The sequence below is a fragment of the Drosophila serrata genome, unplaced genomic scaffold, assembly GCF_035046125.1.
Source record: "Drosophila serrata isolate PLE 108 unplaced genomic scaffold, ASM3504612v1 contig_217, whole genome shotgun sequence".
NCBI lineage: Eukaryota > Metazoa > Arthropoda > Insecta > Diptera > Drosophilidae > Drosophila > Drosophila serrata.
In genome coordinates, this window is record NW_028257115.1 from 2,674,047 (window position 1) to 2,692,393 (window position 18,347).

The 18,347-nt window shown below is 41.1% G+C and overlaps 3 protein-coding genes across 8 annotated transcripts in view; 1 reads left to right on the forward strand and 2 right to left on the reverse strand.

The window, feature by feature from the left end:
* Positions 1-2,886: 2,886 nt before the first annotated feature.
* The window catches only part of LOC110186799 (GTP-binding protein Rhes), a 30,817-nt gene continuing 15,356 nt past the window's right edge, over positions 2,887-18,347 (reverse strand). The window contains exons 2-5 of one of the 6 annotated variants that reach the window (XM_020956083.2): positions 6,622-7,436; positions 5,880-6,073; positions 4,719-4,902; positions 2,887-4,648 (exon numbers count right to left, since the gene is read on the reverse strand). In XM_020956083.2, the coding sequence (XP_020811742.2) occupies positions 4,240-4,648; positions 4,719-4,902; positions 5,880-6,073; positions 6,622-7,187 (1,353 nt within the window). In that variant the 5' untranslated portion in view covers positions 7,188-7,436 and the 3' untranslated portion in view covers positions 2,887-4,239. Of the gene's footprint in view, positions 4,649-4,718; positions 4,903-5,434; positions 6,074-6,621; positions 7,437-7,503; positions 7,556-8,024; positions 8,158-9,002; positions 9,056-10,560; positions 10,608-18,347 lie in introns of those variants that run through there. The other 5 variants (XM_086829730.1, XM_086829731.1, XM_086829729.1 and 2 more) reach the window with 5 other exon arrangements.
* Positions 10,070-12,749, forward strand: LOC110186813 (uncharacterized). Its single transcript, XM_020956103.2, has 3 exons — positions 10,070-11,189; positions 11,898-12,158; positions 12,527-12,749. Exons 1-3 carry the CDS (start codon positions 10,850-10,852, stop codon positions 12,730-12,732), a joined length of 807 nt encoding a protein of 268 aa, XP_020811762.2. The 5' UTR covers positions 10,070-10,849; the 3' UTR covers positions 12,733-12,749.
* On the reverse strand, positions 12,319-15,654 carry LOC110186823 (uncharacterized). Its single transcript, XM_020956114.2, has 5 exons — positions 13,612-15,654; positions 13,409-13,553; positions 13,202-13,327; positions 12,993-13,142; positions 12,319-12,928 (listed from the first exon to the last, which is right to left on the reverse strand). Exons 1-5 carry the CDS (start codon positions 13,758-13,760, stop codon positions 12,797-12,799), a joined length of 702 nt encoding a protein of 233 aa, XP_020811773.2. The 5' UTR covers positions 13,761-15,654; the 3' UTR covers positions 12,319-12,796.

An 18,347-nucleotide genomic window follows, 5' to 3' on the forward strand; every position in this document is an offset into this window, starting at 1 on the left:
GGGAAAGGCGGGCAAATCGGGAAAAGGGCCAGGGCAAAGGTGAGGCAAGGGGCGTGCCGCAAGTCGAAGACATTGCTCTGGGCTGCTACATGGCCTACCTTCAATTTGTCCGTGTGCCCCGCCATCCGATAACCACGAAGGTAGAAACCAACTCTGGCCCAAGCTGGGGCCTGAGCTGCGGCATCGGCTTTTGTTGCATACTTTGCTGCGTTGCCGGCAACGTATTATTTCAGTTACGTTTTGCGGAAATGCAACTGAAAACTTGCAATTTGTTTGACGTTTCGGTATTTTTTCGTATGAATTTATAATGCCCTCGACTTCAACACCTGTCGTTCACCGTTTGTTCCTTTATTCGTTTGTTTGCTTGTTTGTTTGTTCTTCGGTTGGTTTTTCAGCTTTCTGTTGATTTATAATGCAGACGATCCTCCTCCGTTCTGCCCTGAGGCTTATTGATATACATATATCAGGAGGCATCGTGATTAGGTAAAAAGTCAGCAAATATCCGTACGCGAATATAAACACACATAGTCGCATTCGAAGGCACTGAGGGTGTGTGCACACATGCGTATTTATGTTATGCCGCCGCAGTAACACACAAAAGGTAGCAACTTTTAATTGAAAAACTTGGGCACTTACAACTTGCAAGGCAGTGGCAGCGATGGTGGTTCCCCTTCATCTCTATTAGCAGTTGCAGGCGTAGGTGTAGTCGCCGTGGCAGTAACTCTAGCTGTAGCTGTAGCTGCGGGCGCGGGTGTGGCAGAGTGGCAAGTGGCAATACTGGCATTGTCGCCGGCATTACTCAAGTTGTTAGCAATGTTTACAAACACAATAAGCAAATACGCCAACGATAGCGGTAGTGCCAACAAGTGCACTGAAAAAACAAATATTATGAGAAGAGCATAGGAGAGAATTAATACTAATTAATATATAATATTAGATTAATAGCTTACATTTAATATTTATAAATAATAATGCCTTTGAAATAATGTATAAATGGTAGCTATTAAATATGGTATATACAAAGCTTCTGCAATTACTACGCTTTTATTGCGGTTTTACTTTTCTATTAATACTATTTTTATTAAATTTTCTGCTAAATATTCTGATATTTTCCAGTGCCACTCCTTGTTGTTAGTGAACAGGTTTAGTTGACTTAAAGACGGCATCGTCAACACGACTCCCTGTTTACATAGAAAGTTTTTCCGCTCTCCATTTCTTTTGGCCCGGGCGACTGATAGTTAAACAGCACTGAGCAAAGTCTGGCTGCGAAAACGTGCGATAAGTTTTCCATTTTGCTGTTGGGCAAATATTTGCCACCTCAGGTGCCCAGCATTTACCACCAGTTCCCTGTTCAGGTGCACTGCAATGGCCACGCCCCCCAAATTCGTACTCATCTTTTGCTAATTAAACTAACCAGAGGCTAGCTGATTGGGAAATCCAAATAAAACAATCAAATCATAATGCTAAAATGCTTAACTTTTAATTAGCAGTCGAGGCGCGTGCAGCCCTCGAAATACATAATACATAATTAAAATTATGATTTGGCTTTTTGGGAACTAATCTATTTTGGCCGGAATTGTAATTGGCAGACGGAAATTTCATATGCAAATTGTATTAGGTATCAGGGGAGGTCCTGGGTAGGGGCTCCTGGGTGCCTGGGTGCCTGGCTCCGCCTGGCTTCGTGTCCGTAGTTCATGGCAGCGATTATCGAGTGCAGCTGCAATGGCAATCCACTTGCATAAGCGAGCGGCTGCTAACGCCACCGAAAGCCGTCGCTATATCATGCCGGCCATAAGCCTATTAATAGCCCCTGTCTGCGATCGGACAAGCAATTAAAATTGACTGCACTTTTGAGCGGATGCCCTCCAGCCACATGGGTGAGCTTCGTTTCCCTCTCCGCCGCTCTCCCGTTGTTCCAGCTCTCCGGCTTTCTCCCCCTTTTTTTTTGCCCCTCCCCAACGCCCCGGAAAATTGTTCAATTGGGCGTAAATGTGTCGGCATCATCGCCACGTGCACGTGCTCCTGTTACTCTTTCAGCCCGGCAAACTGGCAATTATTTAGGACCGTGCTCGTCGCGTCTGCAAAACATAAATTTTTCCCAACGAAAATGTCTTGTAATTCGGGCCAATGTGCGGTAGATTGTTGCTGTTGTCACCTGACTTCGGGCTGTGATTTGTTGTTGTGCTGAAATGACAGCGGATGTGCCGTGACATCAAGTATACGCCAGGTGTGACGCAGATCCGGTCATGTTGGTCAAGAGAACTGCGGGGCAGCCATGTTTATTAATAAACAAAATATGCTCTGGTTAGTTAGTGAGTAGAATCCTTTGAGCTTTAGTCAGAAACGGATTTTTAAAATAACTTTTCAGAGCTTATAATATATCCTGTGAAAAGATTGGGGAAAATGGAAAGCTTTTGCTGCGGGAAACAGGTCACAGGAAAACTTAACTGATTCTTGAACCAAAGCTCTTTTCTTTGCTTCTTAAAAAGAAAGGTAAATTGAAAAAATCTTTCATATCTAACAAATTTAACAACATTTATAAGCCTATATCATATGACATATTACTGTAAAATTTACAAATTAATCTTGTAGTATTTATTTTTATTTTATTTCTATATAGTTCTTAAGATAAGTTATTTTATTATTTATAATAAATTATTTTATTTCCTAACTATAAATATTATAAAGCTCGCCCAATTATCGTTTATATTTTGCAAATTAAATAGTACAAAACCTTACTGGTTCCTTGTGAACCAAAATGCACATCACTATGAACCGGATATCCTTGTAAGTCCTGAAGCTCCATCCAAGTTCTGCTCCTTCGAAAAGCTCAAAACTTTCCTTTTTACAACAGCCATTATAAAGTAAAAACACCACATCCCGTTAGTTGTTTTAAATTTTATTTAATCGTAATTCAATCGTAATATGTAAATAAATAATGCAAATCCAAAGCATTCAAAAGTTAGCTTTAATGGTTAATAGTAAATCATTATAACTTCAGCGAATATTCGCCAGAATCTTCCGGTTACTAAATTCCTTACTTAAATTTGTTTATTTTTTATATTCGTGCACTTTGGCCCAACGCGAAAATTGTAAATATTTGCACTTTGTTTTGTTTTTTATATTTGTTTTGTTTTGTTTCAATAACTGGTAAGTTAATACATATATTAGGGTTAGCATTTATGCCACTGGTAAGTAAGTATGTATGTAGTTTTTTTTGTTGTATAGCTAGAATAATCATTTGGTCTTGGTTTCAAGCCGCGCTGAAACGCATATGTTTTGTAATTCCATTATCGATAATACTTTGATAAATGTTAAACTCGCGAAAATTGTTGCTGTTGCTTAGGTTACATTGAAACTCGAATTTGCTAAACGTACACGGAGCTGTTCCCGATTGGATCGCGGAATCGAATCAGGAACAGATCTGATAAATTCGGTTTAACGCTAGAAGTGTGTATCTTATATGTTTTTTGCATTCATAAGTTTTTCATTATGCAGTATAGTTAACCATAGGTGGTAGGCTTAGGTTGGCTTCGATCGGTGTACATGTGTTACAGTAGAGTTAGTTAGTATGTTAGTTGGTCAAGATTTCCATTTTGATTCGGTGTTTTTCGGTTCCAGTTTTGGCTGATATGCAATCTTTCGAAAGGGGTTTAGTTGGATTTGAGAACAGAATGGTTATTTCTAATACGAATTTGGATATCTTTAACAATCAACGATAACACTAAAATATAATGCAATGTAAATTCATTGAAATTCAATTGGTTAAATCTAGAAATTAAATTTGAATAACAATTACAAATCCAGCAATTCCAAGTACGTTTTAACATTATTGTCCTCTGCTTTTTGCGTTTTCTTTAAATGTGTCTATTTGTGCGTCAAGTAAATGTGCAATTACAACGATCATAATAACAAATATAATTTAAATGGGAAACTTAATGCCGAAAATAAAAGTGAAAAGTGCATTTGAGGAATTCAGATTGGACAGAGTTGAGTGGGTGCTTTATCATTCAATTATGCATATCGTAAAACAAGTACGACGAGAAAGCGCACAAATGCATAATTAAATAACTAATAGTTTCAACACACTTGCCGCGCCATGTTTACGAGAGTATTTACACTAAAATATCGAAATCACCCAAACGCTGCGTTTAAAATTAGTTGCTGGGCTTTGATAGGCCCTCCTCCAACAAAAGGATCCGCCTCTCCACACTACTATCACACGGCCCTGATCAGTTCCTACATCAGGACGCAGCGGTTCCAGCGCGAGGTGGCCCTCACGCCCTCGCCCTCATTGAGGGCCATCGTCTTGGACCTCATCAGATTGAGATCCGTCCGGATGCTGGGGCGTCGGGCATTCGGGGTTACCACTCCGCAGGCATCGCTGAAACGTCGCTTGATGGACAATGCGTTCTTCTTGGTCCCGCCCACCGCTGATCCATGGGGCGGCAGGGGCGATGGTGCCCCAAAAACGGACACCAGTCGGCGGTGGTGATTGGGTGTCATTTCCAGCGGCAGATTGGACACCGTGAAGAGCGAGTGGAAGAGGTCATCTATGCGGTAGTTCTGTCGCGCCGAGCACTCCACAAAAGTGCAGCAATTGTCCTGGCCAGCTATATAGCCCATCACCTCGTCCACTTGGACAGTTCTAGGAGATAAATCATAGTTACGCAAATTAGTATGCATTATATTTATGTATATTAATTATTTTTACTCACTTAAAATCGCGATCACATTTATTGCCTGCCAAAATCATAGGAATCTTGGGAAGACTCTTCTTTTTGAACCCAGATCCCGGATTGAGAGCTGCCCATTTGGTCTCCAGTATGTTTTCCCGCAGGCGAACCACTTCCTCGAAGGACTCGCGGGAATCCATGCTGAAGACTAGGATGAAGAGGTCCCCTGCAAAAGCGCAACCGAAAACCCATAAAGGGAGACATTAATCGCCGTTTGATTTAGCAAATGCAAATTTATTGCTTATTTATGGTCCCCGTATCTATGACCTACGCACTCGCAATTTTCCAGACACTATATAAAACGCTCCTGACATCTGAAGCTCATCTCCCCTATGTTAATGTGCTCGGGATTATGCGTGTGTGTCTGTGTGTGGGTCTGACTTGTTTAGGGTAATTCGGATTCACCGAAAATCAGGAATGGGAAAATCGATAGCTGCATGGCACTGATACATGAATACCCTACTTATTGTTAGCCATTCATATTTATTTATATATTCGTACGCCATTATGAGTCAAACTAAGTTCTTGCGAGGGCGTGACTTAACAATAAATAAAGTATTTTTATTAGTAACCAAAGAGAAATTGTGGAAAAAGAATTGGATAAGCGAGGCTTTTTCTATATAAAGATGTTGTTAAAATGCTTAGGGGGTTTTTGCTTCTCAACTCTCTAAAGTAAAAGTAATGTCTATAATTTACTATAATCTAATTTGTATATACCAATAGGCCTAATTATATTATTAGAAATCTCCTTAACAAGGCTTGAATAATATATGATATACATATTTTCCTTCATAACGGAGTTCCCCCTAAATAAATTATACATAACAAACAACTAATTTGTAGGACTTTACTTTCAAGGTTCTAGAAACCTAATTATAGGTGCAGGTCTTTTAGTTTGAATTTTAACGACACCCTTGGCTTACCAGAGTGACCCCAACTCCGTGAATATCCCTTCAAAGGGTATAGAGCCCAACTTTTTGGGCGCCAGCAGCTGAGCCTGATTTTTATGATAATTTATAGGACATTAAATGGCACCCAATGAAGGCGGTCGACAACTTAAGTGATGGTACGTGCGTTTCTGGCTTGACCCGAATGCCGGCACACACATGCAACTATTTGATGGCCAAGACGTCACTCACTCACCAGTTAGAAATGACAAACGACGCATTGCGGGAAACGGATGATAGCCAGAAGTATCCAAAATATCCAATTGAAAGACCTCATTCCGTATGCGATACAATTTGCGATGGAACTCCTCAATGGTCGGCGTGTAGGCTTCCTCAAACCTATTGCCCAGGAAACGTGCCACAATCGACGACTTGCCGGCGCGTGATGAGCTGCACGGGAAATGGAAATTAGAAAACGAGATTGGGTTTGAGATTGGGAATCTGATTGACGCTGGCCAGTGGCCAAGTCTCTGGTCAAGTCATTTCTATCCATTGAACTTTAACACTGCAGAATTAAGTCGGACTGAGGTAGAAGTGTAGAGTGTAGTACACAGTAATTGACTCTTTTGGTTTGTATTATGATTTATATGACTAAGTTGGCGAAAATATGTACAAATTTATATCAAAAAGTCGTCAAATTAAATAAAGAAATATTTTAAATAATTTAATATCTTCCATCATATTTTTTCTTTCATTTTTTTAGGGTTTTGAAATATGATTCCTTTTAGTTTGATTTAAAAATTATGAATTCAAATTAAATTCAGAACAAACAATTCTCTGTCAATAATTCTTTGCAATTCCATCTTTTTATAAAATACAAATTTAAAAACTCTTGGAAATGACTGGCAATTTCAAGTTGCAGTGGCAGCAGTCACCTCCAAAAAAAAACACCCCACCACCTGTTTTTCAACCGTGCGACCAACGTGTCGTATACGTACCCAAGCATAACGAGTCGATAGCAGTTTTTGGCCGATGGCAGGCTGTCGTCGCACAGCGACAACCCTGCACCGGGGCCATAGATGAAATCATCCGCCTGCTCGATGGCGTCCAGATTCGAGTGGTGCTCCAGCATGTGGGCCTGATGAAGCTCCGCGGTGGTCACGAGGCGGCTGCTGGTCACGGCTCCGCTATTGCTGCCGCTGGCCGTATCGTCCAGAAAGGTGACCACATGGGCCTGTGGCGGCGATGGCTCATCGGCGGCGCCAAATGAGGCGGAGTGGGTGGCGTTGGGGTGATTGGGATAGTGTGTACCAGCGCCGGGTATGGCACCTGTACCCCTAAAACCACCCGCTGTGGCGGCGTTTGTCTGTTGATTGCTTTTGCTGCTGTTGCTGGTATTACCGATGCTACTGTTGTTGCAATTGTTGCTTCTGCTGTTGTTGTTGTTGCTGGCGCTATTATTGCGACTTGCTGTTGCTGCTGTTGCTGCCGGGTCACTTAGTGCCACATCCACATAGTTGTTGTTGTTGCTGCGCGCACAAAACCAATTTTTGCAACGATACATTTTGACTGTGTCATTTCCGCCACTTTAACGGTTGTGTCGTCGTGGCTTAATTTGCGGTGTCCTTGATTTGTTGCTGTCGTCCTTGCTGCACCTGCAACAACCATCCATGCCGCAAGTCAGATGCACTCGCAATTTGCATTTTCAATCATTCAAGTTTTGTCGCTAACAAGCTGGCATTTGCATATGTAGGAGCAGAGCTCCGCCGTAATGGTATAACTTTATCCACGACGAGATGCATTAGCCGCCAAACTGCAAGAAGATGTAAAAACGTTGAGATGCATTCAGCTCGTAAATATAAAAAAGTTACGCCAGTTACTTTAAGAACGGGGAAGTTGCCCGTGTTGCACTGGGAAAACTAAACTCTAATATTCTACTTCTTTTTATTTATGAGTATGTAAATTTTTACATGAACTAGATTTGCAATCAGAAAAGGAAAATTTTGTATTCTTAAAGCTTAAATCCAAGCCTGCAGTCAAGTGTTATGTCCTACAATCAAGGCTTAATGAGCATTGGAAATATAAGTATACGCTTCAAATAAAGAAGAGTTAATCTTAAGATGGTTCTACTTAATTATCTTTACCACACAGAAAAATGTTATCGCACAGAAATTCTTACGAAAATTCGTAAAACTTTGTATAATCTTCTTAAGTACATAATTTCTTTCTCTGCATGAAGATGGGTGCCGACTTTGCAAACATTTTGGAGGCCATTAAGCACGGTAATTGCCCCAAGCCCATCCAGACGAATAAACCACACAAAACGTTAGGAAAAAAAGTAGAAAAGAGGAGAATGGGAGGAAAAATGCAACCGGAAGGGGAATCCTCGACTGCCACATACCCGTCACAGTCACCCGGAACGAGATTATCTGCAGCTGGGCAAAAGTCTTCTTGTTACCTAAATGCAGTATAATCCGATTGTTGCCAAATTTACTTTTACAATTTTACCACTTTGTAGCTGAAGTGATGTTTGCCTGAAATGTAGTAAACTTTCTGAACTTTAAGTTAAAATGCAGTTTAATCCCAAGAGATATGAACGGGCTTGGAAATTTATTAAAGTGGTTATTTATCTATTCAAAAATGTCTAAAACTAAAACTTTTTTTGAGAAATTTTCCGAGAAAAATATGTCAAAAGTGCCTCAAATTTGTATCATAAATAAATGTATTTTAATTCAATTTTAATTTAGGGAAGTAATCAATCAAACGCGTAATCAAGTTAGCAATTTTTAAATTGAAAAACAAAATGTTCCAGATTTTGCACATTTTCCATGGTAATCGGTGCTTCCATGTTGAATTGCCCGAAACCCCTAGTTCATCAAAGCCAATGAAAAGGAAATTCTGAAAAACCAGCTGCACTCCGGACATTAAAAGGGCTATTGCCTGACCCCCATCCTACCCCCACCATTCAAGCCATAATGGGCATCTTGCCGCAAATCTAATTAACTTTGTTTTAGCATGCTACGTGCTCCGTGTACATCAGCCGGAATGGCCACATTGGCTCAACTCATGCATATCGCATGCAGCGGGCGAGGGGGAGGCAGGAAGAGAATGGAGGAAGTGGAGCCGAAATGGGGGTGCAAACGGAAGGGGGGGAGGGGTTCCTGGCGAAATCAGACCGGAAAGGGCCGTAACGGGTGCTCCGCGGACGCCATAATCGAATGCACCAAGTGCTCGTACTCGCGCTCAGATTTCAGCTCATTTTCCCCTTTTTTTTTCGTGTTGCAAAGGGAGGAGGTACAAAGGACGTAGGACGAAGGCCGGTTTAAATGCCAGCTCACAAAGGGAGCTCTAGTGGAAAATTCGCAAGGCACAAACTTACATCCCAAAAAGCGAAAACGAAACTGAATTCGAATCCCTCCTCTCCGAATAAAGGCCATTTAGCCCAACTACTGGTAATTTTTCCCATAATTGATTTTGGCTTGCGGACGGCTTGTCCTTTCATCTGACAGTGTGTTAGGGTGGGAATCTCATACACCCATACATACACCACCCGCACACACCCACATCCATATAAATGACTTTTTGCCTTGGCCGTAAGAGAGGAAAAAATGACAGAAATGGCAGCGGAAACGCCTTAAGACAATGGCGACATTTGTGAGGCAATGTGAAAATGGCTGCTGTACGAAAACAGAACGAATAATCAAGTAAGTGACGGAGCAGTTCTCTTATTTCCTGTGCACCTGTTCAGGAGCAGGACCAGAGGCGTCTGTTTGAGAAAAGAATAAAGGGGGACTTTTACTAATTAGAGTGGAAGACTATTCAGTCAGAATTATATCGAAATGTTTGATTTTGGGAGGGTATTTAGGTTATGACTATAAAAAATCAACTTGCTTAGCAAAACCTTGATTTAGATTAGATTTTTATCTGAACCTTTACAGATGTATCATATTTGCATTCATAAAAAACTGTCTCACATAACATTTGATTATTCCAACTGAGGAAAAGCAAAAGACTTGTAGAACACATATCGTTTTCGGAAGCGGAAACAGCAAGGAAATCGTTTCCGACAAATCGATGTCTACAAACTTGGGCTAAAGTTAAGAAAACGAAACTGATAAATAAAATAGATGAGAAATAAACAGAGATAGTTGAAAATGCATTGCACGTATGGACAGCCAACACTTTGCTGTTGACAGATTACGAGCCGGTGAAGTAAGTTTGCGTATGACAAGTGCCACTTGAGGAGAGATTCTTGTACACACCCCTTCGAAAGTCAGCACCCCTGCGATATGGTACTATATAGTATATAACGTCTGCTGTTGTTTGCTACTCTCTCCCCCTCCCCTCACATTCGTTCCAATTTCACCGCAAAAGTCTCAACAATTTTTCATATTTGTTTACAATTCGCGCATACAAATGCGCAAGGTTGTCCGTCCGCCGAACTGTTCGGCATTGCAAATAGCATATGGAGGAGGCAAGCACCCATCGGTGGTGCTCTCAATGGGTTGCTGCCATAAGTTGTCATGTCGCAAATGGAAAGTGGAGTGCCATCGACACCTAATCTAAAGGATACATAGCGAGAAATCAAAGTTATTACATTTTAAGACAAATGTATTCCACTAATAAGAGAGTCTTCAAAACAATTGTATAATTATAAATATATTTCTTTTAGTGTACCGTATGTGCTATGTGCAAATAAATGTACTGATATTTGCGGTATAGGTTTAGTATAAGTTTTACTTTCAGAGATATCAGACCAACGGAAAACCACATCGAATAAATTGCTTAATATATTAAAAGAGTAAAGCCTTCTTATAACATATTTATTTATTGTTTTATGTATATCACAATGCAATACTGTTTCCAATAAAATAAATCGCTTAAAATCAATGTTAAACAAAGAAAAACCTCGTGAAACACAGCTTGATGTTTGAGACCTGGAGATAAACTGACAAAGTGGCATTCACTTCGCTGGGTGAAAAATCGCCGTAAGGTCCGCGTTACGGAAAACAAAAGTCGAAAAAGATTAGCTGCGTGGAGGAGAGAGAAACTGAGAAGCAGAGAAACTGAGAGACCGAGAGTAGTAACCGCAGGCTGTGGGCATCAATTACGGCGATAACATTGAGCGATAATCGAACCGGGGTTATCTCGACGAGCACCTGGAGCTCTCGCCGCTGCTGTTAATGCGACTCAGTGGGTTTAGTCAGATTCCGACAGCTTGGGGCGATGGATCCATCCTCCAGCAGAATCGCGTTAGAGTTAGTCGAGGAGGCAGATCCGGAGACGGGAACGGTGATGGGGACGGAGACAGATGCCTCCAGGGTGGCGGAGCATCGGGGATATGCCGAAGCGCTCTCCTTGTCCGGAAGGAGTAACAAGCGACGCTCGAACCGGAAGTCCTGTGGCACAGGACGGATCCTGACTGCAAGCGCCATTTTCTTGGCCCTGATGCTCATCGTCGGCGCCATTTTCATGCACTTAAGGCACAAGCATCATCTGGGCAGGCTGCACGTCCATCTGAGGGACCATTCGGAGCACCTACCCCTGGTGGCCGCGACTGGAGTGGGTGAGTTGCCTCAAGGACCCTTGTTCACTTGTTCAATCGCTGAAAGCTCTTCGCTAACGGATAATTTTATAAGCGGTTTACATTGTCGGGCTGTTCTCTGTCTCTTCCCCAGTTGACTGATTAGAAATGCCATTAGAATGATGAGAGTCCATCTCATCAATGGCGATAGCAGATCACACAGTTACGAATCTAAGGCGATAAGAAATATCTCACGTTCAATACTAAATCACTAAGACCAGCATTACAATGTGTGAACAAACTGTGTTTAAACTCGGATTAATTTAATAATAACAAAATAAAAAAATACTTTAAGAACTAGTAACAATAAAGTAAGCTTTAAATTTATATGCTGTGCATGTGTTCCTTAGTTAAAGAGAACTCTAGTCCGATTCAATGGAAACCATTCGCATTCACACACAAGCCTCGTGTGTGGCTAAACTACTCAAAAACTATGCGCAACAGCAATTTAAAGTTGTTTTACCAAGCACCCAATGAACTACGCCCAGTTTGTTCATGGTTTCTTAAAAGTTTCCCCACTCACACATACAGCGAGTGTGGTTTGTGGGGCTAAAAATGTGAGAGGTCTAAGGGTTATTTAGGCCCGGGAGCAGCCAGTCCTCTGTTATGTCCTTGCTATAATCTATATTGTGTGGTAAATAGTTTCGATTAAACGGCTAATTGTGCTTGTTCTTGGTATGCATTTTGCAGCTGCCCAGACGATAACAACATTCCAGCCAGCAACGGATCCTCCTCCATCTCCTGCGACCCAAACTCCTCCACCATCACCTCCTCCATGGGTGGTAAGCGATGAGTGTCTGGCCTGCATGGCCATTGCCTCCACGAATAATGTTCCTGGAGTTTGCAGGAGCAAAGAAGGCGCTGAATGGCCGTGCGGCATTTATCGCATCTCCATTGGCTACTGGCAGGACGCACAGCGTTTAATTGATCCAATGGACGAGCTGGCAAAGGGTAATACACTTCAAAATTTAAGGGGCTCAAGTCAGATTACTTCTGAGTATTTTTCAAATCTCCACTTAATGAGGTTTTTTTTTTAATTTCAAAATGACTACTCGAAACGTCTTCATTTTTTGTTTTGTTCTTTCCTTGCAATATTAAGAGTTGAAATATATTTTCAAATGTAATACATTATAATTTGATTTAAGATTCAAAAAGTTAATTACTGCTATTAATCACTAAATTAATTTTAAATTTAATTTCATAACGCAAATTTCTTGACTGGGTCACATTTTGTTTCTCTGCAATCGTATCCATTGGCTGACTGTCACTGACGTTTAATAACCATCCATTGACCCATTCACATCTCTGCTCTCTTCCAGACTACGAAGGATGTGTGGTGGACGATGGCTGCGCCGGAAGGATTGTGCGGAGTTATTTGGAACGGTATGCCTATGACTGCAACCAAGATGGACGGATCGAGTGTCGGGATCATGCGATACTTCACATGCGAGGACCCGGTGGCTGCCGGAGGCATGAGCTCCTTACGTCCTCAGTTGAAAAGCGGCTGAATGTGTGTTTGAAATAGAAGGAATTAACGTAGAACAGCGGGGCGCCATTATTATTTAAGCTGCTGGCGCTCCATTTTGGGGTCAAAAGTAGAGGGTTAGGATAAATAATGCTAACAACTCAATGAAGAGCAGCAGCGCGGCATAAAGGTCGTCGTACAGCTTGGTGGCGGCTGCTCTGCCACCCATGATGCACTGCACATGATACATGAGGAACTGCAAATGATTCGTGGTTATGCTGGGGACAGTGGCAAAAGAGAATATATAAAAATGTCCTTACGAACGCCACAACGCAGGCCATTAAGATGGCAAACGGATAATACATCCATGTCAAATTCAAAATGCTATATAGGACAATGCAATATAGGCTCAGCAAGTAGAATCCCAAGGTCATCAGATATATGTATAGTCCACCAGTTGTGATATCCGTCTGCATATTGGAACGATCTACCTCATGGAATATGCAATTTTATTTAATCTTCCACTTACCGGCATTGTAGCAGCCAGTATAACGCAGAATAAGAATATCACGGAGGCTATCAGAAAACCGGTCAGCATATGAAGGAGTGAGTCGTCAACCATCAGCGCAATAATGGGAACCACCAGGAGCTCTACCTGGATATATATAATAATCCATCACTACTCTTTCTCAACATAGCAACATCGAGGGGTTGAATAAATCGGTATCCTACTCACTATAAACAAAGTCATTATCCAGTTCAAGCATTTCGTTCTTCGTATAGACTTGCTAATGGCGAATATCATGAAAATGAAAAGACCAGCAACAAATGCCAGGAACAAGGCTGAGGAGTGGTTCTTCGCCATCAGATAACAAAAATTGCTGGTAAAAATGATTAAAATACATAACCAATTCGTGGAACTTATATCGGTAACTTTACCTTAATACTGTCATTGCCAGGATCCATTGCAGAAGACCAGCGAAAACGAAAGCAAGGAATAGAAGCAAAACCTTGATTGTGAAACGTCGGCGGTCTGCAACTGTTTCTGTTTCAAAAAACGGCCAGATTACAACGTTTGGTTCGAACATGGTTTCCCATATATAATTTTGATATTTGATGTGTGGCGCCAGGAACTCTGAGACATCTGGATTTCATATATGAAGTTCATTCCATTTCCAAACACTAATTGTACATCAAATCGGGCCGAAAAGTTGACGTAGAAAATGGGAACAAAACAAGCGATGCCGGCGATTCGGCGCGTCCATAATTGAACTCGACAAAAGTTTATAATCTGGCAGCATCGCGAACAAATTGAACAACAAGTCGCAAGTGTGTAATAATTAAAAGTTTTGCACAAAAACGGTCCGAGGAGTGGCAAAGTTTGGTTCAAGTTTTAAATCATTTAGCAGACGACGGACAAATTGCTGCCATGTCGCATTAATTTCTTGGAAGCTGATAGCCGGCACGCAGTGCGTATGCGCAATGCGTTCATAATTCGAATGTCTTTGGTAAATATTTACAATAGCTGTCTGTTTGTTTTACTGATTTAAACTCTAACGAAGTAAAACCATTGTTATTTAAGTTGTTAATTAAGGGAAACTTCTGTCTTAATTTTAAGTCATTGTAGTTATTATTTGTTGTTAATTTTAAGATTTTGTACTCATTAAAATAATATTACTTTATGCTGCGACTTTAATTTTATTGAAATCGGAGTACTATATCATATAGCTGCAATAGGAATGATCATGAATTGCATGTTTACCGCTCTCTGTGTATCTCTTTTACTCTTTGACTATCTCTGGAGCTCTTTGCCTGACTCTATAGAGTTACCTGGTATTTTCTCCCGCTCCCGCTCTCACATTCTCTGTTCTCTTTACTCGTGGACTATAAATAGAGGCACTGCCGTCCCGCTGGCCTCAGTCTGTCCGCGGCCTCCCCGCTGTTTACACCTATGGTGATAGTGAGTGATAGTGATTACCCTTCGACCTGACCAGTGAAATATATTTGGACAACCAAGATGACGTGTCCTCATCAACAGTAAGTCTTAAACTCTTTATAATGTATATAGATGCTATCAGGCCTATGTCTAGAATAAGATGTGTTAGTTGGCTATGCATTTCTTTTCCAATTAATTCCCTTATTGTCATGCATCTTCTTAACAAATTTATATTTAAGTGATACATCGATTTAAATAAGGGATATCTCTAAACGTATACATGTTTACAGCCTTAATAACTTAATTAAAATTATTCACAAATATAGATTTCTTATTATAGTTTCAATACTAACATGACTTTGGTCCCAACTTTTGCTACGATATTATATCCTCGCATGGAACTATAATTTCAGTCAGCAGCTTGAAATTCAGTGAAGGAATCGTTTTCGACCCCATAAATCATATATATTCTTGATCAGCACGAACAGCTGAATCGATCTGGCCATGTTTGGGAGAAATTTTTTTTTTCGAATTTATTTTCGAAATTTTATGACTTACTTTTATAGTTTAAAATGGACAAAATTTCACAAAATATTAAAATTGTATAAATTTTAAAACTGAGTAAGCATTTTCGTTAACACTACAAAAACTAACACAGAATAGCTTTCCAAATTGAAATTAGTGAAGTTTTGGCTTAGTTATGATATTTGAAAAACTTAGATTTTCCCAAAAAATTAATATATAAATATATCGATTAAATATAACATATTGGGTATACAAGGTCAAAAATAAATTGCTTTCCCAAAGTCATATATATTTCTATTTGCAATCAAAATCTTAACCAATAAAGAATAAAATATAAGAAAAAAATAAAATTCTTTAGATATTTTATTTAATTTTTCAATATTTTGTAATTTTAAAATTATTAAAACCCCAAAGGCAAGCCAGAGTATACACACAAGCTGCGGTTTATCGAAATCAGCTTCCTTTCTTGTTTATAAATATTTTTAAAGTTGTAAATTTGTATTTCCTTCTATATCTATATTATTTCTGCAGGATAGTTTTCCTTTTTTCCAATCCTCAACAGAGATCAATGTTCGATTGTGCCGCCGGCGCTTGTCTAGGATAACGATTTCTGGTTCACTCGAGTCCTAATCTTTCGATTGCATGACAAGTGTATATAACTTTATTCAATCAAATGTGCAAATAGCACATAATGCAAACAGAAATAGTCCAAATGAGCAGACAATATGCGGCCGAGACAATCCGATAAGGAGCGACTTAGAGTCAAAGTCGTACTCGTACTTCGTGTTCATTATTTACTGTCGATACCGACGGGGTCTGCAGATAAACATTGCTTGATTGTTTGATTGATTGAGAGCCGGGCAAATTGTTGAATTGCCGCCAACTGGCTAGGGCCAAGGACAAAGAGTTTCATTTAAAAACAATTACGAATTCGGTTGAATAACTCACAGCGCGTCGATATATTTTTTTATTTTCCATTTTCTCTGTGGCCCGTGTCAAAGGTGTCGCTCATCCACGATGGCGGCAAGGTGGCAGGAGCAGGAGCAGAAGGAGGAGCAGGTGAAAGCCGGGAGGGAGCTTCAAATTGATTGCTTTATTGCAGCGCAGTCCGAGGAGATGGTGGGGAAAAACTAGAGCACCGAAAGTGGTGCAAAATTGATGAAATTCAGTGCAAGTTGTGATAAGAATTTTTGGCGCTCAGTTAGGAAACTTTTCTGGGAACTTTTGCAGTTGGCAGCCGGATTAGTTGGGCGCCAGCTCCAGCACCAGAGCCATCCTGCATTGGACGAGCTCGTATATACTACTACCTCTATCATTCATGAGTTGCCAGCTACAGCTCCATAACGGCTCTCCGCCATTTTGTTTGCATTGCCAAGTCAAATGAAAATGTCAAAAAGTATAGCACACTTTGTGACTGCCGGGCTAACAGCATTTGCCAAATGAAATTTACATGACATGGCGCCCAAGTGAAGGCGAGAAAGGGAAGCCGGGTTCTTGAAAGGGTTGCTCCCTGGGCTGGACAGGGGACAATGCGGCTCAACGGCCCCCTTCGGCAATCAAAAAGTGTGCCACATAATTAAGTGTACATCAGAGATTAGCCACCGCCATCAACAAAAACAAGCCGGCCGCTGTCCCATCGGGGAATCATCCGCATCCCGGCACGGTACGCTCCTGGCAGTCCTCGTAATTCCCGCAAAGCGTCCGCCTTTGTGCGCATACTTAAACAGACATTGGCAATGACATGACCTACAACTGTTCCGGCGAACCGCTTTAATGTCTCTCTCATGGCTGCCGGCTAAAAGCCGAGGCGCTTCATTAATTTTATTGCCGCCTGCTTTAGTCCTTCCACTGCCACTTCTAGGACCACCTCCACAGGCAGCTAGGCCGCCTGTTGTCTGTGCTTTGAAGTTTCCTTGGTTGTGGCAAAAGTTTTGATTGTCTAGCCGCACACTCACATGCCGCAAACATGCTACACGGCAAGGAATTGTCACGGAAATTCTTTCATATATTAAGTAAGTTATTGTTGGGATGTAGGGTACGTTTTAAGACAATTTATAAAGATTTTATAGCATGTAGGATTTAAAGATAAATATATATGTGTTCCTCTGAGCTGTGCAGCTTCATACATTTTCTAATATTGCTTTGCACTAGCAGCTTCTGGTGCATCAAAAATTTATATGCAATTTCCAAGCTTTCACTTGGTGTAGTATATAAGCAAAAATATTTTCAACGTATTGATGCTTTTTCCTATGATATTTTCCACCGTGCATGACCACATATGCCTGCTCTGGGCGTGTTTGAGCCAACTCAAGTGGTTAAACGTAAAAGTTTTTTAATTAGAGTTGTTTGAGGGCAGCGGCGCATTGTGCGCACAATTTCTTTTCGATCGTCTTGTGCGAATAGTTTCGCTCTAACGTTAACATTCACCGGACAGGAGGCAAAAATTTGATGCCGCGAGGGCGGAATTCCCATAAAATCGGCAGCCGCTGTGTTCGCCAGCGAGCCAAATAAAATTCATGAGCCCTTGTAATAAAAATGTCACAACGATGCAGGCAACAAAAGGCGACAGCCAGCCCATCAACAGAGTGGGCCGGTTGGCTTTCTATAAAATAGCGGCGGGTTTTCATCGGTGGTTTTTCGTGAAGGGAAGCAGCTGTCAGCGACGTCGCTTGACAATGACAATGGCTTACCCTCAAGAGGCGCCCTGGGGGACACGGGGGGGTGGCGCATAAATTTCGCAGACATCTTTTGTGCCCGGGCCCCCGAATTCAAATTCAAATTTTCACAGCAGTTTGCATTTATTTAATTTTACTATTATCAGAATAAAAAGGCTTTGCGCCTGATTAGAGCTTGCCGCGCGCCTAAATGTGTTTTCCCAAATTAAATGAAAATTAAATGACGCCCGAGACCGAGGTCGAGGAAAACCTTCATTGACATAACGTGCAAATCTAATTTGGATTTTGACTCGCACCAACGGTTTCTCATCTTTTTATCATAATGAGAATGCTCCAGACCCTTGATGGGTGTCCAAAAAACACTCGCACACCAGCACTTCCGGCAAGGCTACGCCCCTAGGCCGGCAAATATCCGCAGGATGTGTCGTTGGCCCCGCTTCAACACTGCTAAAAAAAATTATAACTGATCTTTGGCATGGTATGTTGTTATTTTTGAGGGATTTGTATATCAGCATCTAGTCAGGCCCGCAGAAAAAAAT

Bases quoted from the DNA above. Each gene is read 5' to 3' on its own strand.
- LOC110186813 (XM_020956103.2), top strand. From the start codon at position 10,850: ATGGATCCATCCTCCAGCAGAATCGCGTTAGAGTTAGTCGAGGAGGCA. The intron at 11,190-11,897 runs GTGAGTTGCCTC...TGCATTTTGCAG, and splicing joins GGTGGCCGCGACTGGAGTGG to CTGCCCAGACGATAACAACA. The intron at 12,159-12,526 runs GTAATACACTTC...GCTCTCTTCCAG, and splicing joins AATGGACGAGCTGGCAAAGG to ACTACGAAGGATGTGTGGTG.
- LOC110186823 (XM_020956114.2), bottom strand. From the start codon at position 13,760: ATGTTCGAACCAAACGTTGTAATCTGGCCGTTTTTTGAAACAGAAACA. The intron at 13,554-13,611 runs GTAAAGTTACCG...CATTTTTACCAG, and splicing joins CTGGCAATGACAGTATTAAG to CAATTTTTGTTATCTGATGG. The intron at 13,328-13,408 runs GTGAGTAGGATA...ATATATATCCAG, and splicing joins GGATAATGACTTTGTTTATA to GTAGAGCTCCTGGTGGTTCC.